The sequence below is a fragment of the Leptonychotes weddellii genome, chromosome 7 (assembly GCF_054177405.1).
Source record: "Leptonychotes weddellii isolate Sample4059 chromosome 7, ASM5417740v2, whole genome shotgun sequence".
Taxonomy (NCBI): Eukaryota; Metazoa; Chordata; class Mammalia; order Carnivora; family Phocidae; genus Leptonychotes; species Leptonychotes weddellii.
The window spans coordinates 108,499,318-108,523,381 of record NC_138375.1 but is presented as its reverse complement, the minus strand read 5'-3'; the positions used below and the strand labels follow the sequence as shown (position 1 = coordinate 108,523,381).

Here is a 24,064-nt window from a genome sequence, read left to right as displayed (position 1 = left end):
TGAGGCCACACAGATATATGCAGTTGGAGAAGGAAGAATTATTTCTACTAACCTTTTCAGATAATTTTGAGTATTCTTTTTTGTTAATATGCCAAAACTCAGCAAGTGATAATTTAAAAAAAATGTATTTCAGTATGGAGAATGAAATCCTGTCAGGGAGCTTTTCACACAAAATTGCATTAAAACCTACTGGCCTACCTTACACTTTGAATGGCTCTTTTACCCATGCATGATTTTTTAATGTACATTGGTCATTTAGTTCAGGAAGTTATACAAATCTTCCAGTGTAGACACATTTCATCATAAAATATTTTTAAAATCACATTTGTTAGCATCACCGGTAATCTCATTAAAAATAGTTATTAAGTATTGGGAAGCTGCCAAGCTCTTGGTGGCCAATCCAAGTTGTCTAAAATTATACTTTTTTTTGCTTGAAAGAATGGATTTTATTGTTGCAACAAATATTGTCAGTTGTTTTCCTTGAAGCGACAGACTCACTTGGTTCCTTCCTGAGAAAATGTCTGCCAGATACTGAAGTCTGAATAACCATAGTTTGTCAGTTGTTTTTTCAAATTCAAATGGCATTTTATGTAAAAAAGAGGTTGGTTTAGTTGCGACTCAGACAGTTGCACAACCGCTTTCCCTCAAGTCAGTTTTGGTATGCAGCAGAAGTACATATTTCCTACTTGAGTACAGTATTAAAAAAATGTGTGCTAAAAGGTCAAGATTTAATAAAAATAATTTTTACTGTTTTATCAAGGACATTTTTTAAGTAAAGCTGGGGTTTTTTGTTTGTGTGTTTGTTTGTTTTTAACCTGTTAGTTTGTGGGTGTTACACACAAACAATGAATCATGGAACACTACATCAAAAACTAATGATGTACTGTATGGTGACTAACATAACATAATAAAGAAAAATAATACAATGACTGTTGGTATAGCTTGGGGCCACTGCTTGGATTAATTCTAAGGTCACAGCAGTTTCACTGACCCTTGTTTTTGCATCCCATGGCCCCGGAAAAGTTCTTGGAAACCTCCCCTGAGTCCATGGGCCACACTCTGAGAACTATTGCCCTGTCTAAAATAAAAATCACAAACAGCCTTCTAATAAATGTACTCGTTCCAGCTACTTCTTAAGAAGAGTATACCTGACGACAAGGCAAGCGGTAGAAGAAATTTCCCTGTTAGTGTACTAAAGCTAATTAGCCTGATTGTACAGAATTCGGTGAATTCTATCAAAGCAGAGCTAACTTGAATATTGCCCTTATGTTGCCTATTAACATCTAGGATTTTGGTTATGTGGTTATCTCCAACATACTTAGTTTGCTGACACCTTTAGTGGGATGTATTTTTTCATAGGTGATGAAAATCTGGAGATTTTTGAAAATAGCTTTTCGTAGAATTCCAATTTAAAAAAAACCTGTAGTTCAGACTTGAATTCCTCACTTCTCCGATTTCTCCTTACTTTTTATTGTTCAGAAGAGCTGTTCCTTCATAGCCCTTTCTCAGTCTTTTTAATTTAAAACCTAAGTAATTTAGAACTTAAGGCTTAAAATTCTCATTTTAAGTTGGCTCTAAACTCTTTTTGTTCTAGAAATGTGCTTGTATATTTGACCATAAGTTACAGTGTTCGGGTTCAAGCCATATAGACTTGCTTGATCTTCTCACTGGATAGCATACCCATCGTGTTTCTTTTTGAATGTTGATTTCTTCCAAGCATACAGTTTCCAGTCTCAATTTAACAATATCATAGGGTGATTTTTAAAAATTTTTTTTAATTTGCTGTATTTTTTATAGTTACTTTGCTCTTGATGGTGAGTTCAAGTTTAACTTAAAACCAGTTCACAGGAATAATCAGTAGGGGGTTTAGGTCCTGTAAGTTCAACGTGAGACAGTGGATTGAATTATCTCCCTTCGAAAGCTAGTATGTATTTAATCTACATGAGCTGGACCGTTTTGTCTAGAAAAGGGAAGGAAAAACTCCTTATGATATTACGACCAATGGGTAGATGTTATAGGAAAAGAATATTCGGTTCATTATATTATGAAAAGAGCATGAGGATTGAATTTGAATCATGGACCTGTGCATTCTTAGCTAGATGACCTTGAACAAATTACTCAGTTTCTCTGTGCCTCAATTTCCTCATCTGTCAAATTGCAATAATTACCTCTCCCTCATGGGAATTGAATTTAATAGTATAACATAAAGAAGTTAACACATTGCCATAAACTTGACAGACTCTCAGTAGAGTTAATGTATAATTTAAAAATTTTTTTGGTACGATTTTTATGAAAGTACAGAATGAGCACATGTCAAAGATTTATGAGGTTACCAGTAGAAAATATAAAGCTGGTCAAAAGAGAATAGGGGAGACTTATTTATAGAGTGAATAAAAGAAAGAACTCTGAAAATATAATCACTAAGTTAGATTCAAAACTGGTTAATCTTCCACAGGGTAATAAGACCTTAACTTTTGAGATTGTCTTTTCTGCTAAACAGAAGTTATTCGCATCTGTCCCAAACAAAAATAATAGGCAAACTTGCCAATTTTAACTCAAGTTGAAATCTACTCTGAAACAGTGTGAGTCCTCATTGGTAGTAAATAGTAAATCAAGCAAAACTTATATTTCCCTAGAGAATTAATTAATAGGGCTTGCTGGCAATGTGGCTGTTTTAGGTGGGTGGAGGTAGCAGAAGCAGAGTCATCAGTGTCCATTAACTTGGGTTTTAAAACCATATGGGAATCTTGATGAGACCTGGGGACCGCTTGAAGGTAGAAGGGGCTACAGTTAGCTTTGAAACCCCTGCCTTAATCAGGGTTCCTAGACGGGCTTCAGTCTCATTGAAAATCTGGAGTAGATTTAAAAAAACAAACAACAGCACGCTAGTCCAGGGATACAACAGGAATTTAATTTTTCTTTCTCAGCCTGGAATCTGTAAGGGAATTTGTAGCCACATTTAAATTTATTCCACCACTACCACTCAGTGATACTGCTTGAGCACTGGCCGAAGAATACGTACTCAACCTGCGATGCCTAGGATTTCCATAAATAGGGTGCCTCTGCAGATGAGTTCGAAATTAAAAACACACAAGGAAACAATCCACTATCAATCAGAGACCATGGAAACAATGTACGGAAATATCAAAACCCGTGACCTTCAAATAATAAAACAATAATTAAAAAAAACCCCACAGAAACCATAAAAATAACTGTTGAAAATAATTAAAAACATATAAAGGGATTAAAAGCAAAAGAACAGACAAAGCTGAAAGAAGCAAATAGAACTTAGAGAAATAAAAAAGGATTAAAATCAAAAACTCAGTGGATTAAATAAATACCAGAGTAAACAAAGCTGATGAGAGACTTACCAAACAGGAAGATAGACCTTTTAAAAAGTGCCAGAATGCAATCCAGAGAAATAATGAAATGGAAAATATTTGAAGACACATGAAAGACAGAATTAGAAGGTCGAAAATATGTCTGTAGGACGTATAGAAGGCGAGACAGAATGCTAAGAGGTATCATTTGAAGAGATAAAGGCTGAGAATTTTCTTAAAGATGTGAAACCTCAGATCCAGTCATCGAGACCAATTTTGAAGAGGAGAAAGAAGACTGAGTCTGCACAAATACACATTGTATAGAGAAAGTGCAGAACACTCTAGACAAAGAGAAAATCTATAACAAGAAACTCTTGATTTATAACTAAGAGCCCAACACCATTCCCACATCCCCTGGGAAAGTAGCGAAAGAACTTCCTGTCACTAGCCTTGCCCTTGGCACCTCCAGCCCTAGTAGTCGTACCAACAAGTTGAATGAGGCAGACATTTTTCTCCTTGAGCTTCTCTTTTGTGAAAGTGGTTTTAGACTGGTATCTTTTAGGTGTAGCATTTTATAGCTAAGCATCATTTGTTTCACTATTTTACTATCACCTGTGATTTTAGGCTTAATCGTCTCCATTGGTCCAAGTTTTGGGGGTTAACCTTCTTTCTTCCAGATTGAGGTTTGCGCATAGAAATAGTAGTTACTATTTGGCAATTGCCTTAACAACTCCACTGGCTTCATAGGCAGGAAATGAAATCTCTACATTTTTGTTGTAGACTTGACCTCTGCTTCTCCTTTCTGCATATGAACTGATCCATGTACCTCCTTTTTCTGGACTGCAATAGAGGTCTGAAGCTATAGCTCATTTTGAAAGCATCCCTGGGAGTGAATCATGTGCCAAGACACCTCACCTGCGGACAATCACAGATTTAATCAAAAATGAGAATATTCGAGTGCTGACAGGGGGGTGCATTTTTAGAGATAAGGACAATACAGAAAATTGCTCCAATCCTGATATAACATTCCTCATTTCTTTCTCATTATTTTTCATTTTGTGTTCCATGTTAGATATCAACAAGTCCCATGATGTAGGATTGTGACTTACATACCGCCCGCGATTTCTCTCCAGGGGAGTTGTGCTTAAATATGTGTTTGGTTGGGCCTCCAGATTATTCTTACTCCTTCCTTTGATTTCTGTTAACAGAAGGGGATTGTTTTCTCAGCCCCTTGTGGGGACTCTTTGTTATTACCCATCACCATTACTGATTTCTCCCCCTTTGTCTTCCTCAGCATCTGACCACACAGTGCTTCGGTGCTGGTCAGACCTATGTGCTTCAGAGAATGTCTTTCTTTAATTACTTTTCTCTTCTTCTTTTTTTTTTTTTTTTCCTTTTCCTAACTCAGTCACACACACTGTTGCTTTGAACAGTTGTTTCCTATCCCCCTCTGTCTGGGAACTAGATTATTAATTTTTTTTTTTTTTTGTCAGTGCTGTAATTGAAATGCCCACATTTCAATTTCTGCTGTGTGCACTACCTAGAATTTAACTGGACAAGGCAGAGAGAGAAGCTGGAGGGGAGGTGGTCATGAAACATAAAAGCTTTTTATTTTCAAAATGGCTTGGAGCGTGCCCTTCCTGGGAGGGGGAAAGCAGCTACCATGGCAACAGGTGCTAGTCTGGGGGGACACTGTAGTGATGCTGGTAGTGCAGGCGTCTGGAGAGTGGGGAGCAATACCCAGGAGTAGCACGAGCCCCCAGCAGGCTCTTTTCTAGTGATTAATTACTGCCATTTTTCATAATTGAGACTCTATGTTATGTATAGATGGGTAGGTTGGTGTTTGGTTTTGCTTCTAAGTGGCATAGAGAGCTGTGAGACAGCAGAACCGTAAGTCAAGGGCACAGGCCTCTAAGCCCCCCTCTGTCCATAACAGGGAACTGATCCAGTAGGCACCTGAGTGAGGAGACCCCTCTGCTTCGTGCAGGCAGATACAAGCCCTCTTCCTCTACCCACTTCTCTCCCTTTGATGCAGCTCAGGCAGGGGCCTCTCTCCTGGTAAATGCCAATCTGCTCAATTGGGAGTTAACAGAGCATCAGTCTTCCCTGTCAGGTCTTCTTAGAAATGCCACCTCAGCTGCTTTCAGAGGTTCACCTTTACCATGGACCTCAAGCATCCCAAGCATGCTTTTTTTTTTTTTTTTGGACTCTTTTGTAGAGCAAGTTCTTATCATAGGTATTTTATTTTGTTTCCTCCCAGCTCAGAATGCTGAGCCTAATAAAGCTTGCCCAACAATGCTTAGTTCTGCTAATCGCTGACTTCCTGCTGCCTCTTAAATCGAGAGATCGGAAACAGGTTTAATATTCAGAGCGCCTTTCAAAAGGAGAAGCAAAACTAAGGCTATACAAACACACATCCTGGAGAAGCTGCAGAACACTATAGACCAAAAATCTATAAAGAAGAACTCTTGAGTAATAAAGAAGAGCCCCACAGCCATGGCCTACAATTCAAAGTTGGTTTTTAGGACTTTGCGGTCCGCTTACACTGTGCATCTTGCATTACCCACCCAGGCTCGAGGCAGACAGACTCTCAGTACACTGCTCATGAAAGATGGATTTCTTACCATGGCCTGCTTCACTGATACCATTCTCTGCCATCTCCTCATTATTTCTGCCTCCCTGAGCCTTCTGTTTAAATTTTTCCTCCTCCTCCTCCTCCTCTTCATCATCATCATCACCACCACCACCACCATCCTGCTGTGCACAGCCCTGGGTAGTTTTCAGAGCCTTTTTCACCTCTCTTCCTTGCTTTGTCCTGACAACATCCCCGTGAAGTAGATTGAGGTAGTAATGCGATTCTTGTGCGGACTCTAACAGCCACAAACATTTATGGGATGCCTCCGAAGTACCACAGCACTCACTGGGATGGGTGGGACATTTGGAAATCAGTGGGGCAGATATTCTGAAGCTCAGATCCCTTCAAGTCCTTTGGCCACCAGCCTGAAAATATTTCTAATAAATATTTATTAAGCACCTGTCCTGCCAGGTCTTGGGCATACATTGATAAATAAGGCAGATATGGTGTTTACCTTCGTGGAATTTACAAACCAGATGAGGGGGGGATTATGTCATTTCCTTTCCAGCTGTTTTCATTTGTGGTTCTAAAGCAGACCCCAGTATACTCCTGACTCCAAACACTGAGCCAAGGAAATTTATCCTTGCCCAGATTCATAGGGAAGGGTTTGATATCTCAGTAATATTTTTCATCCCCATTAAATTTCATGAAAGATACCTGGATTATAAATACAGGAACACCTTAATAGATGCAGAGCTATATTTATCTTTAAAAATAGAGGAGGTCATCTTTGTTTGGTATGTCTTATTACTTAGCTGTTACTTTTGTTCTGCTTGTCTGGAGACTGATTATTATGTCTGGCCCCTTTATAAAGTCACTGGATCAATAAACATTTAGAAAAAGGTCGATATCGGGTGCCTGGGTGGCTCAGTCGGTTAAGCATCTGCCTTCAGCTCAGGTCGTGATCCCAGGGTCCTGGGATCAAGCCCTGTGTTGGGCTCCCTGATCAGTGGAGAGCCTGCTTCTCCCTCTGCCCCTCCCCCCACTCGTTCTTTCAATCTCTCTCTCTCTCAAATAAATAAAATCTTAAAAAAAGAAAAAGGTCGATTTCATTAATAAAGAAATGCAACTTAAAGCCTGAGAGGCACAATACTATTTACTACTTATTAAAAATTTCAAAATAGTAATGCCTTAGGGGCCAGAGGAACAGGCATACTGAAACATTCTAGGTGAGAATGTAAATTGATAAAGATCTTCTAGGTGACAGTTTGGTAATATGTATTAAAAGTATTTATACCCTTTCATCCAGGAATTCTGTTTCTGTGAATTTATTCTAGAGAAAGAAAGTTGTACAAAAACATTTATTTGTATATAGGTTTACTGAAGTGTTACTGGAAACAAAACATGAAAAACAATCTGAATGTCTAATAGGGGATTTCTTAAATACATTATGGAAGATCTATATAGTGGAATACTATATAACCATAAATATATTGAACGAGGCAATAAATGATATTTGAAAAGTTCATGGTAAAGCAGTAAAAACGGGTTATAGAGCTATGTGCATGCAGTATGATTCTAGGTTGTTTTAAAATATGTGTGTCTGTGTGTGTCTGTCCATGTATGCCTGGGAAAAGCATAGGCCATAATATCTATACCTTAAAACACTGGATGAAATTTAATTATTTCTGATTGGTCGAATTATGGGTGATTTTTATTTTCTTTGTGCTTTTCCATCTTTTTCAGTTATTCTCTGATGAATGCTTTTTACTTGTAGTACCAAAAAAAAAAAAAAAGGAAAACATGTATCTTAGGCTTTTTTTCCCTCTAATGATAGCCACTAAGAGAAAAAATAAAGGACAGCTATTTTTTTTTTTTTAAAGATTTTATTTATTTATTTGACAGAGAGAGACACAGCGAGAGAGGGAACACAAGCAGGGGGAGTGGGAGGGGGAGAAGCAGGCTTCCCACCGAGCAGGGAGCCCGATGCGGGGCTTGATCCCAGGACGTCCTGGGATCATGACCTGAGCTGAAGGCAGACGTTTAACCATCTGAGCCACCCAGGTGCCCCAAGGACAGCTATTTAAAAATGGCCACTACCCTCAGGACCAAACTGACATCTGATGACATTTACTGATTCTTCTTCAGGAAGACAGAGCATTTTATTTCATAGGTTTACCCCTGTGTGTCCTGGGTGCACTGCTATGGGAGTCCTACATGAGTGTGTACATGTGTTAACTCCCACGTGGGAGTTTGTGTATGTGTAGTCACGTGTCACAGCCTTGCACTGCCATGGTCCTCATGGGAGTTGCATAGATCGGTGTGTCCAGAAATGCTACCTGTGCTTGGCTGAGCGGTGTGGTTCACACCTCTGAGTCACGGCTGCATGCTCTTTCCTCTGATGGCCCAGGTACAACTGCAGGCGTCCTGTCCTCACTGGGCCCAGAGTCTGAGGAGCTTTTACCTGCACCGGGGCTTTATGAGGCAGGAGAGAGTGGGTGCACGAATTCTTTGTTGAAAGCACTTGCTATTTACACCAGTTTTTTATCTTTCAATACCAATTCATGGAAAGGACTTGTTTGGGTGAGTTTAAGTACAAGTGATTTTTCTCATATTTTTATAGTGAGCTCTGAACCCTGATCTTTCACAGAGTAGCAGGACTTCTTGAACCTTGCTCTTTTCTACCCTGAGGTTTTCCAAACACAAATGATCTTTTTAAAGGCTTACTCTTTTGTTTGTTTCCTGTCCTGTTTAATGATTACATAGCTTTTTACATAACCCAACCAAAGGCGGGCGCATGTCAACAGTCAAATTTTAGGAAGGTGGCCTTCTGTTTGCAGGACTGAGCAGTAGATCTATTAGCAACTTGCTTTTAGGAGGAGCCACTTCCTAACTGGATTGGGGCAATAGAGATGGATGGTATGGGGGAAGCAGCCAGCAGCCACGGGGCATTATCAGTGTCGTGTGGGAAAACATAGGGGTAGCAAAGATTAAAGATTTTGGTGCTTTCAACTGTGCTAAACAGCTCTTGACACAGACTTCAGAATGCCTGTGGAAAGGAAGTGAACTCTTCTAGAATGTAACTTTTAAAGAGGCCTCTGGTGGGCATCACTGATGCCTGTGTTTGAAGATAGGACTTCTTAATTGCCTGTGCATTTGTGTGTATGATTTGTAGTCTTCTCCTAATTTGCAGACTTCTATACTGAACTCTTTAGTGAAAGAGCTCAGCTCACATGTCTCCCCTTAAAGAGGGGCCTTTCCCAGCCCACCTAAGTTGGTCCTTCTCACCAGTTTTGATCACACACCCGTTTAATTTCTTCTTACCACTTTCTCAGCCTGACATTCTTACTGCGTTCTTGTGTATTTTCTGTCTTCCTAATTGGAATGTAGTGCCAGTATATTGAAGGAAGAATCTTGTCAGTCTGGTTCACTGCTATATCCCAGTGCCTAGAAGTCATGGCATCTCATAGGTGTTCAGTCCATGGTAGGGAGGAGCCGATGTGGTACGTTTAGGAACATGCAGAAGGCCTGGGTAGTGGGAGCTGTGAATGAGGGCAGAAAGACATGACAGCAGGTTGGAGAGGTAGGCGGCGTCAAATCATGTGGGCTACAGTGAGGAGTTTGGAGTTACTTGAGGATCTGATGTTCATTAAGTTCTTTCATCTCTGAGGATTTATACCCGATCCAGACTGGTTTGCTAAAGTCAGCTGTTGATGGCTTTTCTACTGGGAATTGTGCACCGTGGTGTCCCTGAAGTGCTTCTTAAGACTTCACTGCCTTTCTCATCCGCATCTCCACTGCCATCAACTTGGCATTCTTCACCCGCCTTTCCAGATGAGCCCAGCAAAGCAAGGTGACAGAAGCTAAAGTGTCAGGCTTTGGTGCTTACACAAGTGAAAGCATTCCAGAACTTCGTCATTAAACACTTTGATTTCCCCACTGAAGGGTGTTGGGTTCAGGCTTTGTGAATGACACTCTCTGAGAGCCTGAATGATGGAGGGATCAAGAGCCCAGATCTTCATTCCACTGTTTTAAATCATTTGGCATCTCTGTTACCAGATACACTCTGCTGTTCTCTGCCTAATGATAGGTTGGGCTTCTCACATGGGATCTCTAGTTCCTGCTTGACACTGCACTTTGTTCTATAATTTGCTTCCAAAGGAGCAGAATTCAAGGAGTTTCTAGTTTTGTGCTGCCTATGAGGAAGATAAATCAGATTTTGCCAGGCATGCATTGAAGTAAGAACTCTATTGGCATAATTCCCTGATGAATCTATTTTTGTGATTAAGGCAGTAATACAACAGAAGGGTTTGTGCTCACTCTTATTCTAACATGTACTGCTACATATAAACATAATTATTTTATACATGTAAATAAATAAGGTGAGCTACTGTTTCACTTAGGCTTGAGCTTACATGGCAATTTTAGGAGATAACAATGTAGTGCAGCAAGGAAATAGGAGAGGTTGGCTCCAAGCTTCAGGGGTAGGGAGACATATGAAGGGGTAATCCACTCAGATTTTTTTCTATCTTTTATGGGCTGTGAAAAGCATGTTGTCTTTTTAAAGAATTCTATTCTTTAGCGTGAGACAGATGAACATAGAGAATGTTGATGTTCTGTTCAAATAACTCTTCATGGATGTTAGAGATCTGGGACTTCTTTCATTGTTAGTACTGATTGAACTCCAGAACGTTCCCATGGGGTGTCAGTTCCTGTATATGAAGAGCCATGAACTCTTCAGGACACCTTGATATAATTTTTTTTCTCTTAGTTGAATATCCACATGGAATTCAAAAGTTCTGTGATAGCTCATGTAGGCTTATAAATTTCAGTCATTTTGGTACATGGGCCCTTAAAATAAAGCCAGTTCTTTCAATCTTGGCCTCTCAGTTTGTTTCAGACTCAAGGTAAGGAATGCAATTTTCTGTCTGTTTCCTTTTTGGGGGTGGAAGTACCCTCCTTTTCAAAAATATGCCTGATGAGTTGTTTCCCTGATTTAAAATGTCTCCATGAAAGGAGATAGATGACCCAGGGTATATGTATGTGACGTGCCTGCATATTTTTTTTTCTCTCTCTGTCAGTTGTCAGTCTCTTACTCTGCAGCTCTTCCATATTCCCATCTGTGGATTTGGAATCTTGGTTGGCCCTCCAGGAAGGATTATGGTCCTTCCCATAAAAATGAGGTTTGCGTTTCATGGGACATGAGGAGTTCTGACTGCTTCGTGTCTCAGCCACTGTTATGGTGGGAGCTAAGCCACATGGCGAAGGGTCATTTGCTTAACCTTTGATTTAGCCCCTTTTGTCCCTGTCCTTTGATCTGTAAAATGGGACTAGTAATGAGGACCTGGCTTCAGAAGACTACTACTTATTTTAATTAATTAAGATGGTAAAGATGGTTGAATTCAGTGGGCTTTATAATGACGTGTAATGTTGGTGTTGTTTGTGGGTGACTGTTAGTTGAGTAACAGGTAAACTAGCACCTAGAGGCTGTTACGCTAGGCCTTCATTTCATGTTTGGCTCAACATTCTGTTATTCCGCCAAGTTCCTAGTGGAGGTCAGCACAATGACTAAGGGAAAAATGTGGATCGACCTCACAGACTTACCATGTTAACAGAGACATAGGTCAAAGGCACAGTGCCTGATAGATTTTAGTTATTCAGATAAATGGGAAAGTGCTGTATTCTAGTTTTTACGGGTCTTAACTTCTGTGAATGGGTTTTATGCTGGTTTGTGAAGTTCTTCTATCTGTCTCTTACATCCCATGGAATTTGAGCCTGTAAGTTTTCGTAACTGAGACCTCTCTGAGTCTACAGAGAGGGGTGACAAGTATCGTTATCCCTCTGATCAGAATGTTCTCATTGCTTTTCATCTCACTGAGTCAAGAAAAAAGCTCTTAAAGTCCTATAGGATTTGCCACCCCGAAGGCCATTGCCTGTCTGACTCCCCTTAATACTTTCCCCTGTGCTCACTGTGTGGCAGGCATGCTGGCTTCCTTAGGTAGTGCCAGCATGCCACACATGTTCCTACTTGAGGCATCTGCATCTTTCGTTTGCTCTTTGTAGCTTTCTTCCCAGAGATTTGCGAGACTTGTGTGGCGTGCTTTCTTCCCTCCTTCAGGTTGTTTGTGCGTGCCTCTTTCTCAGTGACACCTTCCCTGACCACCCTGTCTCAAATGCTAATTGTCCCTTAGTCCTCCCTTTCCACCACATATTTTATTTGCTTATTGTCTGTCCTACTGCAAAAGAATACAAGCGAATTTGGGGAAGTGTCTGTTTCGTTCACTGCTCTATCCCTAGCACTTAAAGCAGTCCCTGGCATATAATGGACACTTGAAAATATTTGATCATTGAAAATACGTGGGGCACTTCTTGGCCTCTGTTATGGGTCACTTTGTACCTCTTTCCTTGGATAGAACGCCCTCAGGCAACTTCTCTATGACCTGACTTTTTGGACAGTGGTAGCCTAAAGGTGATAGGCTGAGCCACTGAAGGACGGTGTTGCCACCAACAGGAACTGATAGATTTGCAGCACGTGGTGCCATCAGGTTGGCATGCACAGAGGCAACCTTTAAACTTCTATTTATGTTCTGGTGTCTCTCTCTCGACTAGAGAACGTAAGCTTCAAAATAAATCATCAGTAATGAATGTGAAAGGACCTTAGAAACTATAAAATGCTTTGAAAATGATAATTCCATTGGACTTGAGAATGTTTCAAATTGTTATACAATTTGAAATGGTTAAGTAATTTTCCAGGAAGAAGGGTTCTGTGGGCCAGCTTCTCTGTAGGTTTTTTTTTTTTTTTAAAGTGAGTGCTATTCCATCCAGGCATGTGAACTGGGTCCTAGAATACAGCTACAGGCTAGAACTTGAAGTGACCATGACCAGAGAGGGGAAAGCTCACCAGTTAACGTCTGGATGGAAGGCATGTACCTTCTTTGTGCATAAGACTATTCAACTACCAAGTGGCTGAAATAGTGTAGGACAAATAGAACTCAGGTTGGCCTGTTGTTAGTCTTTGAACGACTGTGACTACTTTCAGAAAATGAGGCAGTTTAGCAAAAGTACAATTCTCATTCTTAACAAAACCCAGCCTATTCTGAAGGGGGCCAATAATTCCCATGACCCAGATTAGTTTTCTACCAATAGAAAAGTTTCGAGTTTTATAATGCTGATGGGCAGCAATGAAGCTGAGATTCTTGTTTGCTTTCTAAACATCCTTTTAAAAATAATCAGGTTCTTCTTTTACCCATGATCTCTTTAAGGTTAGGCTTTGTAGAAAAGAGAGGCATGTGGGACAAAATGGCAGCCTGTGCCCTGTATATAATCTGTCTCACATGTGTTTGTACACACAACACACACACACACTGCATTGTCCCACAGCATGTAAGAGCAGTAGCTCTGGAATCAAACTGTAGACTCCCTGGCTTCAAATTCCATCTCTACCACTTATTTGATATGCAACCCTGGACAAATTGCTGAGTTTTCTGAGCGTTAACTTCTTCATGTGGGATAGTAGTAGAAGTTACCTTGTAGAGTTATTGTAAAGATCAAATGAGATAATCGATGGAGTGCTTCATTCCTGACTTAGAGTTAAGTGCTGAGTTGCTGTTATTGTTGATGACAATTTTAATATAAACAGAGAGAGGCAGGAAGTACAGGAGGTTTTCAGGAAGGGATGACAAAAGAAAAAGACACAGGAGACATTATCCCAGAAGGTTTTGTAAGTATATTAGAAGGAGATTGGTATTATATTGTGAGCTTATGGTATATAATTTAATGCATATTATTAGGGAATGCATGTAATAATGATAATCATACCTTGTGAATATTTTATGGCCTTCATACCTTCCAGATTAGCAGTGTGGCCAAGGAGAGCCATGTGGTTTGTTACGTGCCTTCACCGTCAGGGTGAGCTGTCATGGCTACTCCCCCAACAACTCTCCCCAGCTTGGCAAATACTCTAAGACCCCAGTAGTTTACATGGACCTTTAAACCAGACATTTAGTGCAGCTGAGCCTTAATATCCTTAGATGAAGGTGGCCTCCCAAAGCGTGTGTGTACATGTCCCTTTTTTTTCCTCTCAATATCTGATATGGACAAACCCTGCCCTAGGCCCCAGGGGTGTGGCACTGAGGGAGGTTAATACCATCTCTTTTCTCTTGGAATCAGTGGGGGAGATAGACAATGACAATTCCATGAATGATGACCTAATTCAGTAAGTGCCAGGAAGGAGAATTGAGGAATTAGCACTGTAACAAGATACCTGGCCTAGTACAGAGTGTCTGGAAAGACCTCTCTGAGGAAGTAAGAGTAGTAGGTAGGAAAGAGACAGATCAAGAGGGGCTGCAGAGTTTCCATGGTGAAGGGATCAGCATGATGAAGGAAGGCACCCAGTCCTAAAGAGATTTTTAGCCCAGAGATTAATGAGCAAAGGGGGCATGGCGGAGAAGGACCTGGAAAGGTTAGGTGGGCCATTGCAGGATCTTGTAGGCCATGCCAGGGGTTTCCATCTTGAAATTAAGAATAGTCAGAAGCCTTTGGTGGGTTTTAAAGAGGTAATAGTGTTGCATTGGAGGAAACCAGAGTGGAAATAGAGCTGGTTGCATTCTTTCCCTTTTGTGTGAAGAGTTCTTAGCACCAAGTGTGCTTTTGTAAGCAGGTGTTGGAGTTGACATATATAAAACTGGGCAGTACTTAACACCTTGGCAGTGAGGTTCACCAATCTGAAATATAATTTATACATTTCACCAAAAGCAGAGGAGACATTGGTAGTTATTCACACAGCTTTGAGACCTTGGATGAAAGCAGTGCAACCTGGATGGATGGACGGACGGCCATAATTGTCTTTGGTGGGCGGTGGAGGGGGGCAGGTGTGAGGCTGGGAAACTATGCTTCTAGGCACTCCTCCTGTTTTCCTTTCAATTTGCTCTTCTCTCTCAGTCTTACAGTGTTGATACTCTTTCATCATTAGGAAGTAGCTCTCTGTGCCCGCCAACTACAAATGGACTGCCCTCAAATTTGAGGGGTCTTTCCCCATTTCCATGATTGTGTCAGGTGTGCCGCCTGCAGGAAGGGAGAAGAAACAGTGGTTAGTCCAGTATCATTCTCAGGGGCATAAACAATTTTTCTCCTGAGTTTTTGGGTTTTTCCCCCTTCTTTTACTTTAGTAATTTGGGTGGGGAATGTAGGAGCAGCATTTGTTTTTTTGTTGTATCGACTATTCACCACAGGCTCAAACATGTAACTGCTCTGTATATTCATTTTTGGTTGGGTTTTCTAAGGAAGAATTTGCCTCTTTAAGCCTAGGCTGAGCTGACCCTAAGTGGTGTGGGAACAGCAAAGTGCCATGGTGATATGGGCTTCCTCTCCTGGCTCTGCCCTTCATGGGCCTTGTGGCCTCAGGCAAATTACTTAACTTCCCAGCGCCTTAGTTTCATCATCTGTAAAATGGCAGTGATAGCCTTACCTACCTGCCTCAAAGGGTTTTCTTTCTTTTTTTTTTTTTTTAAAGATTTTATTTATTTATTTATTTGAGAGAGAGAGAGAAACAGCATGAGAGGGGATAGGGTCAGAGGGAGAAGCAGGCTCCCCGCTGAGCCGGGAGCCCGATGTGGGACTCGATCCCAGGACCCTGGGATCATGACCCGAGCCGAAGGCAGTTGCTTAACCAACTGAGCCACCCAGGCACCCCCAAAGGGTTTTCTTGAAGATTATATCCACCATAAGCACCGACTGAACGGTTCAAAGCTTTAAGTATGGCTTCTCACTGGATGACCATTCCCAGAAGAATGTTGAATACAGCTGATGAGCACGACCCAAGTCAATACACAGAACGATCTATTTTAAACTCTATTTCTGGTGCCAGCCATTGGGACAGCCCAGCAAAGCTGTATTTATGGCTCTGATGGGTTTCCTTGGCACAGGCCTGCCCAGCACCATTTAGACTGGTCCAGTCTTACCAAGTCCTGGTAGTATCCAGGCAACACACACACACAGACTCACTTACTAGAAAACATGTAACCACTGGGGGGCAGGGATTCCCCTCAGCACTCCCCATTATAGACTAAGGATGAATTTGAAGTTGTTGGAAGGAACCACATTACCAATTCTGAAAATTAAATTTGACTTGTTAGCCACAAAAAGAGCATAGTTCCAATAGCTTCATCTCCAGCTCATCCTTCTCAGCCCCAGAGCTTGGAGCTTCTCTGCCCCGGATGGTAGTAGAGAGAAGAGTGATACTGACTACAGCTTCAGGGCCCACCCACCCAACCACTTTCAGAATAGGTAACCCTGGGCCTGCCTGGTACTGCCTGCCTGTGTGCTCCAGAGGATGCCCTTCAAATCATGATCCAGCCCCCAGTCCAGAGACGCTCATGAGAGGGGGAACAGTCGGTGTAGAAACGTGCCGTGGAATGACTGTGAACACAGTCATTTAGAGGAATGAGCTCTGTGTGGCCTCCAGGCAGGGGAATGTTTGGAGCCAGGCTTTGCAGGGAGGTGGGCTTCGGATGGGGAGGACTTGCTAGGCAGGCCAGGGACAAAGTGGTGCTCCTGAAGGCAGAGTGAGCTTGGTGGGTTTGCTGTTGGCTGTTAGGCTCCCAGTCTGTCGTGCCAGAGGTACTTGGGGGGGGGGTGTGATGGGAAATAAGTAATACTATGTTCTGGGCTCTTCTATAGTTTTGAAGTATTTTGTAATTTTTAAAAAGGAAGAAAGAAAAACAAAAGAATAATAAGATGAGAAATACAAAATGTCGGGTAACAGAAGTCCTGAAAATATAGGTGGAGGAGTGAGGGTTCTTTGCCCCAGGTAGAAAGAAGCAGGCCTCCCAAGGTTCCTGCGCAGGATACGGAGTGACAGCACCAAACACTGTGATTTTAAATTAGCAGTTGCTGCTACTTCTCCCATTATCGTCACCACTGCCTTGACTGCCACCATGAACAATGGCAGCTGTCTTTTATTACACCATTATTTCAGGCCAAGAGATTTATTCACCTCATCTTACTTAATCAGCCTTAAAACTTTATGAGGGTAGGTATTATTACTCCTGTTTTCCAGGTGAAAAAATAGGCTTAGAGCTGCCAAGTGACTTGTCTGCTGTCTTCCAGCTGGGAATATCTGTCTGACTCCAGCCCCTGTGCTTACTGTGCTTTACTGTCTCCTTGAGCCATTTTTTCCATATTTGTAAACTGGAGATAATATTTGTACTCTCTACCGGTGGAGTAGCACTTTTCAAATTTTAAGTCATGGCACATTAGGGGTGTGTGAAACTGAATTAGGATGGAATAGAATAGAAAATATCAACATTCATCACCCTTACTATTCCTGAAATTTTTGTTTCTGGTTTGTGTGTGTGTCTTTCTGTTTATGTATATATGTATGCATGTCCTAGTGAAATGTTATGTAGGAAAATGTATTCCCTACCATGGGACATTGTCAGAAAGTTGCAGAGCTGCTGCGTTCTTTGAGATATCATGAAGGTCGAATAAACATAAAACGTAGTTGCTGAGCTCCTTAGAAACTCTAAAACACCCTGCCAGTGTAAATTAGGATCATTATTTAACCCTGGAACCTGAAGCACGGCATGGCAGGTCATTGTCGCTGTGCTGTTCTACCAGCCATGTGGTCTATTGCAGGAAGTGCTAACCTGTCACCACATTGTGTCCAGTGGAGCCAGGACTTAGCTTTGACACTCCTTCCTTGACACAGCACTCCAGACCTCAAGATGGAAGCTATTTGCAAACCCAGCAATAGGCTTATGTTTTGTTGGCAGACATCAGGCCCAGTCTGTGGTTATAAAGCACTGCTTGGCACTTCCAGAGTCATGGCTCTCATTTAGACAAAGGAAAACAGATGTGATCCCTATAACAGCACAGGGGCACTGCATTACAAGCCCCAAAGGGGTTGACTTCTCTCTCCTCCTCTCATAACACTCCCACCATCATCCTCATCTGGAAATGATTTACCTCCTTCTGCCTCTCAGAGGTCATCGGACCAATCCAGAGTCCCCACCCATGTCCCCTTACAGAAAGGTGCAAGAGACCCCTCCGCCAAGGCCATTTTCCTTGGAACATGCTCTTTCCTCATTAATTGTATTTCATGAGGGAACTGCTGGTAACATGGGGTGCCAGTCCCCCAACAACTGCCCTGAAGGCATGCTTTTAAGGAGATACACTGCTTTTCAGCTAATGTAGCAAACTCAGTGGTCACAAAAGGAACTGTGTCTCCCCCCGGTTGAAATCACATGTGTAACTCTGTTTCTGCAACCTGCAATAAAGGAAGCCTATAGAATTGGCAGTTCTTGCAGAAGGCACCACAGAAAAGTCCATGTCGACCTAGGGATCTGAAAGGCATGTCAGAGACTCCTTCAGTGGAATGTTCAATGCACAAGAAACTTTTGTGTATGGATTTTAAGTCAAGACTCAACATGACATTCTGTACTACGTGAGGAAGAGCTCAAGCAGCTCAATTACCCACCCACAAAGTAAGCTCTTGGTGTTTTACAGACCTCACTAATGAATGAGTCCCGTGGCCTCTGCTGGACTAGCCTTCCCAGTGCTCTGCCAGCCTGCCTCCCACACACCTGTAAATTTGTCAAGCTATAATGGATGGCTGGTGCCAGTAGAGGCTGAGGTCTATGCCTCTCTCCCCAGGATACAGAGAGATCTCAAGCCATTAATAATTCATTCTAGAGTAATGAACATAGCCATATGAACTTGTGAGCAGTAATAATCAAGTGACAGATCAATTTATTACTTCAGTATGCCAAAAGATAATGGTAGTCAGTCTACAAAAGTTAAAACTTTCCCCCCAAAAAAGTTTCATAAGCCTTAGATCAATGTGTTTTTTAAGTTCTAAAATAAAACAGATTTTTAAAAAGGAAATGAATTATGTTGGGTAATGGCCTCAAGCCTTTTTATATTCAGAATTGCTTATCTAGAATTACTGTACCTTTTTTCCCAATGCCTTTGGGCACTGGGGCCTGCAAATTAGAGTAACTGTTATTCATTAATTAAATCTAAGAAATGAAACACAACTCCAGGCTTTGAAAAAGGAGGTTGGAATAGTTGAGATATATTCCCCTCCAAAAAATCATCGATAATAATTGGAGGTTTTATGCGTAAGTAGCTGGATTGGGAACAGTTGTTTTATGCCTACCCAGACACATCCCATTTAACACCTCATGAGTATTCGTTGGACTTCTCCTGGGCCAGGCACTGTGCTCAGTGGGGGTGTTACCACTTAAAATAAGCACAGTCTCTATCCTAAGACAGTGGAGAGACATTACTAACATGTAATAAAGATAATACTTCTGCCTTCATTGAGAGGCAGAGGATTGGGGAAAGACTGGACAGAGACTGCAGAAAGGAAGGGGGCCATTTGAGAAGAATAAGAGAACATTCTAGGCAGTGGAATGACAAAGGCAGATAGGTGTGAAAGTGGGGAGAGGATGGGTAGTAAATTGCTGTAATAATAATCACTATGTTTCCCACACATTACCATATTTAATGTGCACAGCCACCTCATCAAGTAAACATATTATTCACCTCCCCTCCCCTTCAAAGCTTAGACGTTGAGTCGCTTGTCCAGGGACCTAGAGCTGGGAGGTGGCAGAGGAGGGCTTAGAGGTGAGTTGGGAAAGGAGTCTGGGCTTTACATTAAAGACAATGGAGCCCATCAAGGGTTTATAATCATTATCAGAACAGTCAAACAATAGCAGCATTGCTAAATACTTTACACACACCGTGTCATTGTGTTCTGTCCCAACAGCCCAGTGAGGTTTGAGGCCTTTGTAGTTGTCAGCAGAGGAATGACTTGATCAAGGCTGAGTTATAGAAGTAACTGGTGGTGGCAGTCAGGATACAGTGGACCCTCGAGATGCTAGTCAGGGATCCTAGTTAGGAGGCTGTTGGTTTAGTCAGATGTAGTGTTGATGGTAAAAAAGTGATCATCATCCAAAGCATATGTTTTTATATCGGTCTCCAATTTAAAAGCACTTTCATACATAAATAGCTTGTTGACTCATTTGCACAAGAGACTTTCGTGGCCGGAGGGGTAAGTAATGACTTCGCTCATTTGGGAGGGAGAAGTATAAGGGCACGGAATTCACTTCCTGCACACAGGAGCCCATGATGAAAGGAGTGATGTTACAAGCAGCTTGTAAATGGGCATACTTGCTGATTGACTGAGTTACAGAACCAAAGTCTTTCCCCTTGCTGGGTAAGAACCTGACCCTCTGCATTGAATGTGAGACAGAAATGTGATACAGCTCTGGGTAGATGGGAAGCTATGTAAGTAAAATCAAGACCTTCCACTAGAACTCAAAAAATGTTTGCAAAATACTTTTATGTGGACCAGAAACAGGACAGTATATCAGTGGCAACTCTCCTTGCTTAGCAGTCAAAAGGCAAGTTCTCTTTGTATCTGGCTGGTTCCACAGTTAAAAGTTTCACGGACCTAACCACCCCCTGCCCCTTTCAGAGGAGAAGGTTTTTTTATGACATTAGACTTTTAGCCCTAGAAAATTATAGAAAAGTCCACATCTGCTGATAAAATTGGTTGATGTAGTAATTTCAGTGAAGGCTCAGTTTCACCACCAGCACTTTAAGGCAGTAGAACGTCTTCTCCTCCTACAAAATAGAAGTATTCAAGAGAAACAGTGCAGGCATTTATAGAATTGTGTGAAAAAATACTCTGTATAAATAGCACTAAATGCTAGGGAGGTATGTCTGTGCAAACTGCTATCTCTGTCCAATTTCTCTCTAGTTTCTAGTAATGAATAGTTTCCTTTTTCTAACAGGTGATTTAGGGAAGCCCCTAATATTTTCTTAACAATACTAAATTGGGCTTAACTTTTAACTTATTTGTTGTCAATAGATCATTTGTGTATTTTTAAACACAGGGCCAGCAAATGAACAATTAAGTTTTGTGGCTAGGTCACAGTTTGGAGTTCAGATATATGTTTTGAGTACTGTTTATCCAAAAATATGTATATGTATTTAGCAGATCACTTAGATCCAGCTACTGCTGACCCTGTGTGTTCGTGAGATTTTGAGTATAAGTGACAGGATAAACACAGCCACATGGATACACAGTAGTGCACTTTTATTTCTGTTTATGCCGTATGTGTTGCTTAATGTAAGCCACATGTTTAATGCAATGGGGTTTAATACTCTGAGCCTAAAGTGCTGAATTTCCTAAGATCTATTAGTCTTAAAAATTAGGTCTTGTTTCGTGCCTGTATTTGCAAATGTATTAAAGCCATCAAGAGTTTTTATATTTGCACTAGAGAAAATGCTAAAGATCACAGTGGTTTAAGCAACAGCCAAGTATACAACAGCCAAGTATAAAAAGCTGAGATATGATAAAAAGTAATTTAAAAAATTCTGTACCTCCTAAATGAAAACTCTACCTCGAATGGTGGTTTTTATAAAAGAGATGAGCAGTTAGCTGGATTTGCAGAACAGGGATTCAGATGTGCAAAGTTTTACATTTTGGAGGGCAGCTGCTTTGGTTGCTTGGTTGGTTGGTGGTTGGTAGGCAAAACAGAATTGGGTAAAGGAGTGTCATGTCCTGGAAGAGCAAAATAGCCAGAATACTGAAGATTTCTGAAAACTTTGGGGGACAAAAATACAAGTAGAGAAGTCTCTCTTTGGACTCAAAGACATCCTAAGACGTCCCAGAGTCTGGCTCCTATCGGATGAGGAGTCTGAAGATAGGGAAGTCAGCTATCTATTTGTACTGTCTTTCTCCCATTTGTGCCTTTTCTTTTCCTTCCTCCCAGTGTTGCTAACAACCACAAGCAGAATCTGATGACAGTGGCAAACCTCGGCGTGGTGTTTGGACCCACCCTGCTGCGTCCTCAGGAAGAAACAGTAGCAGCCATCATGGACATCAAGTTTCAGAACATTGTTATTGAGATCCTAATAGAAAATCACGAAAAGGTAATATATCATTGGTCACTGGGAGTGGAGAATTGTCTTTGGGGGAGCCTGAGTTGGAAATGGCATTCAGGGTTGAAGCAGGTTCCCACTGCTAATGACTCTTACACCATGATGCTGCTGAAGCTGCTGCTGATGGTGGTGAGGTTGGTGATAGTCATTATCTTGTCATGCAGCAGTGGCCACATGGAGAGTAGGGGAGAGCAGTGGTGGTTATGGTAGTGGTTATTGTGGGCAACGTTGGTTGAGCATTTTTCTGTACTGAGAACTGGGCTAAGTGCTTTATATGGGTTGTTACTGTATCCTCACGACAATCCAGTGAAAGAGGCATTCTTATGAGCCTCCTTTAGAAAATGCCCCTTACCCATTTTTTACGTGGTTGTCTTCTCATGAAGTTGAGGTTTTCCCCTTAATATTAGGGAGAGTAACCTTTTTTTTATCCAAAGTGCCAATATTTTTCCTAATCTGTAGTTTACCCTCCGGTTCTCTAAATGTATTTTTTCATACTGTGTCTGTTGGGAGGAGTCTGTCTTGTCTTTTAGGGCCGTGGAGTTTCTGGTCTTTCTTAAAAAGATCTCTCTCATCCCACATAATGAAGTTTGTCAACAGAGCTGCCCTTACAAAACTTGGATGGGGGCCATGAAGTTTTATGCATCTGTCCCACCTTAGTTCCAAGGAGCACATCCTTAAGAAGCTTCTCAGAACTTGTAGGGTCCCCTAGAACACCATTTGATAGCCACAGTGCTGGGATATAATAAAAAGTAATTTAAAAAATTCTGTACCTCCTAAGTGAAAACTCTACCTCGAATGGTGGTTTAATTGTGCTAGATAGCCTGCAAAATAAATCTGTAGTCAGACCACTTCTTATCACTTGTCTGCACTGATAATACTCTGACACAAGCCATCATCATCTCTTATCTCAATATTTACAACAGCATCCTCATTTGTTCCCTTCCCCTACCCTTGGCCTGTCTATTTTGATAACAGCCACCAGAGTGAGATTTTTTCAGTGCTAAGTCAAATCATATCATTTGTCTGCTGATTACCTTTCAGGGACTTCCCATTTCATGGCATGGAAGTCAGAGCCCTTATAAGAGCCTGGAAGGTCCTACACAGGCTCTGTTACTTATCTCATCTACGGCCTTCTGTTTTAGTTCACTCCAATGGCCACCTTGACTGCCTTGCTGTTCATTACACGTCGCAGCATCACACCTCAAGGCCTTTGCAGTTGCTTTTCCCAGCACTTGGAACGGTCTTTCTCCACGGAACTTTATGGCATACTTCCTCACCTCTTTTAGGCCTTCTAAATGAGGCCTACCTAGATCTTTCTGTTTAAAATTGCATATATTTCCAACTCCAACATTCCCCTTCTCCCTGATACTGTTTTATATCTCCACAGCATTTTACAACTTCCTACTATAGTACATAATTTGCCTACTGGTTAAATATCTTGCCTTTCTGACCTCCACTAGGATATATGCTTCTTGCATGCAGGGACTTTTATCTGTTTTGTCCGCTGCTTTATCCCCAGGTCCTCAGTAGGCACTCATATGTGTTGGATGAACGAATGGGCTCTTGTGGTATCTGGCCTCCAAATGGTTCCAAGTGACCCTTTGTCACCTGGTATTCACTGCTCTGTATAGTCCCCTCTCTGAAGAGGGGATCCTAGTATTGATCCCAATGTGATTAATAGGAAATTACAAAACTAATGGAGACTGACTCTGGAGACTGATCAAATAAGAACTTGCAGCATTTGCTTTGGCTTCTGGACTTGCTTACTCTAGGGGAAGCAAACTACCATGTTGTGACATAACCCTGTGGGGAGGAAGTGAGGCTTCCTGCCAAGAAGCAGACCAGGTGGGCTGCTATATGAGTGAGTCACTTGGATGTCAATCCTTTAGTCCTGGTCAGTCCTTCAGATGATGCAGCCCCAATGGACATCTTGTGTGCAATGTCATAAGAGACCAGTGAGCTAAGCCCCTCCTGAATTCCTGACTCATAAAAACTGGAGAGACACTTAATGTTTTAAGCCACTAAGTTTTCAAGGTAATTTGTTGTGGAGCATTAATAACTACTAAAGAACCTCTGAATATAAACTTTCACAAAGTAACAAGTATCCTGCGAAGTTGTTTAAGTGGCATGGCCTCCCTTTTACATGGTTAATAAAGAGATAGGAAATCAAATGATTTATTTGAAGAAATTATCTTTTCTCTATTCCAAATTTTGGACC

The 24,064-nt window shown here is 41.5% G+C and overlaps 1 protein-coding gene across 1 annotated transcript in view; it reads left to right on the top strand.

The window, feature by feature from the left end:
* The window catches only part of LOC102733438 (rho GTPase-activating protein 26), a 234,960-nt gene that overhangs the window by 153,054 nt on the left and 57,842 nt on the right, over positions 1 to 24,064 (top strand). The window contains exon 10 of the mRNA XM_081825602.1: positions 21,678 to 21,837. Within this exon, the coding sequence (XP_081681728.1) occupies positions 21,678 to 21,837 (160 nt within the window). The remainder of the gene's footprint in view (positions 1 to 21,677; positions 21,838 to 24,064) is intronic.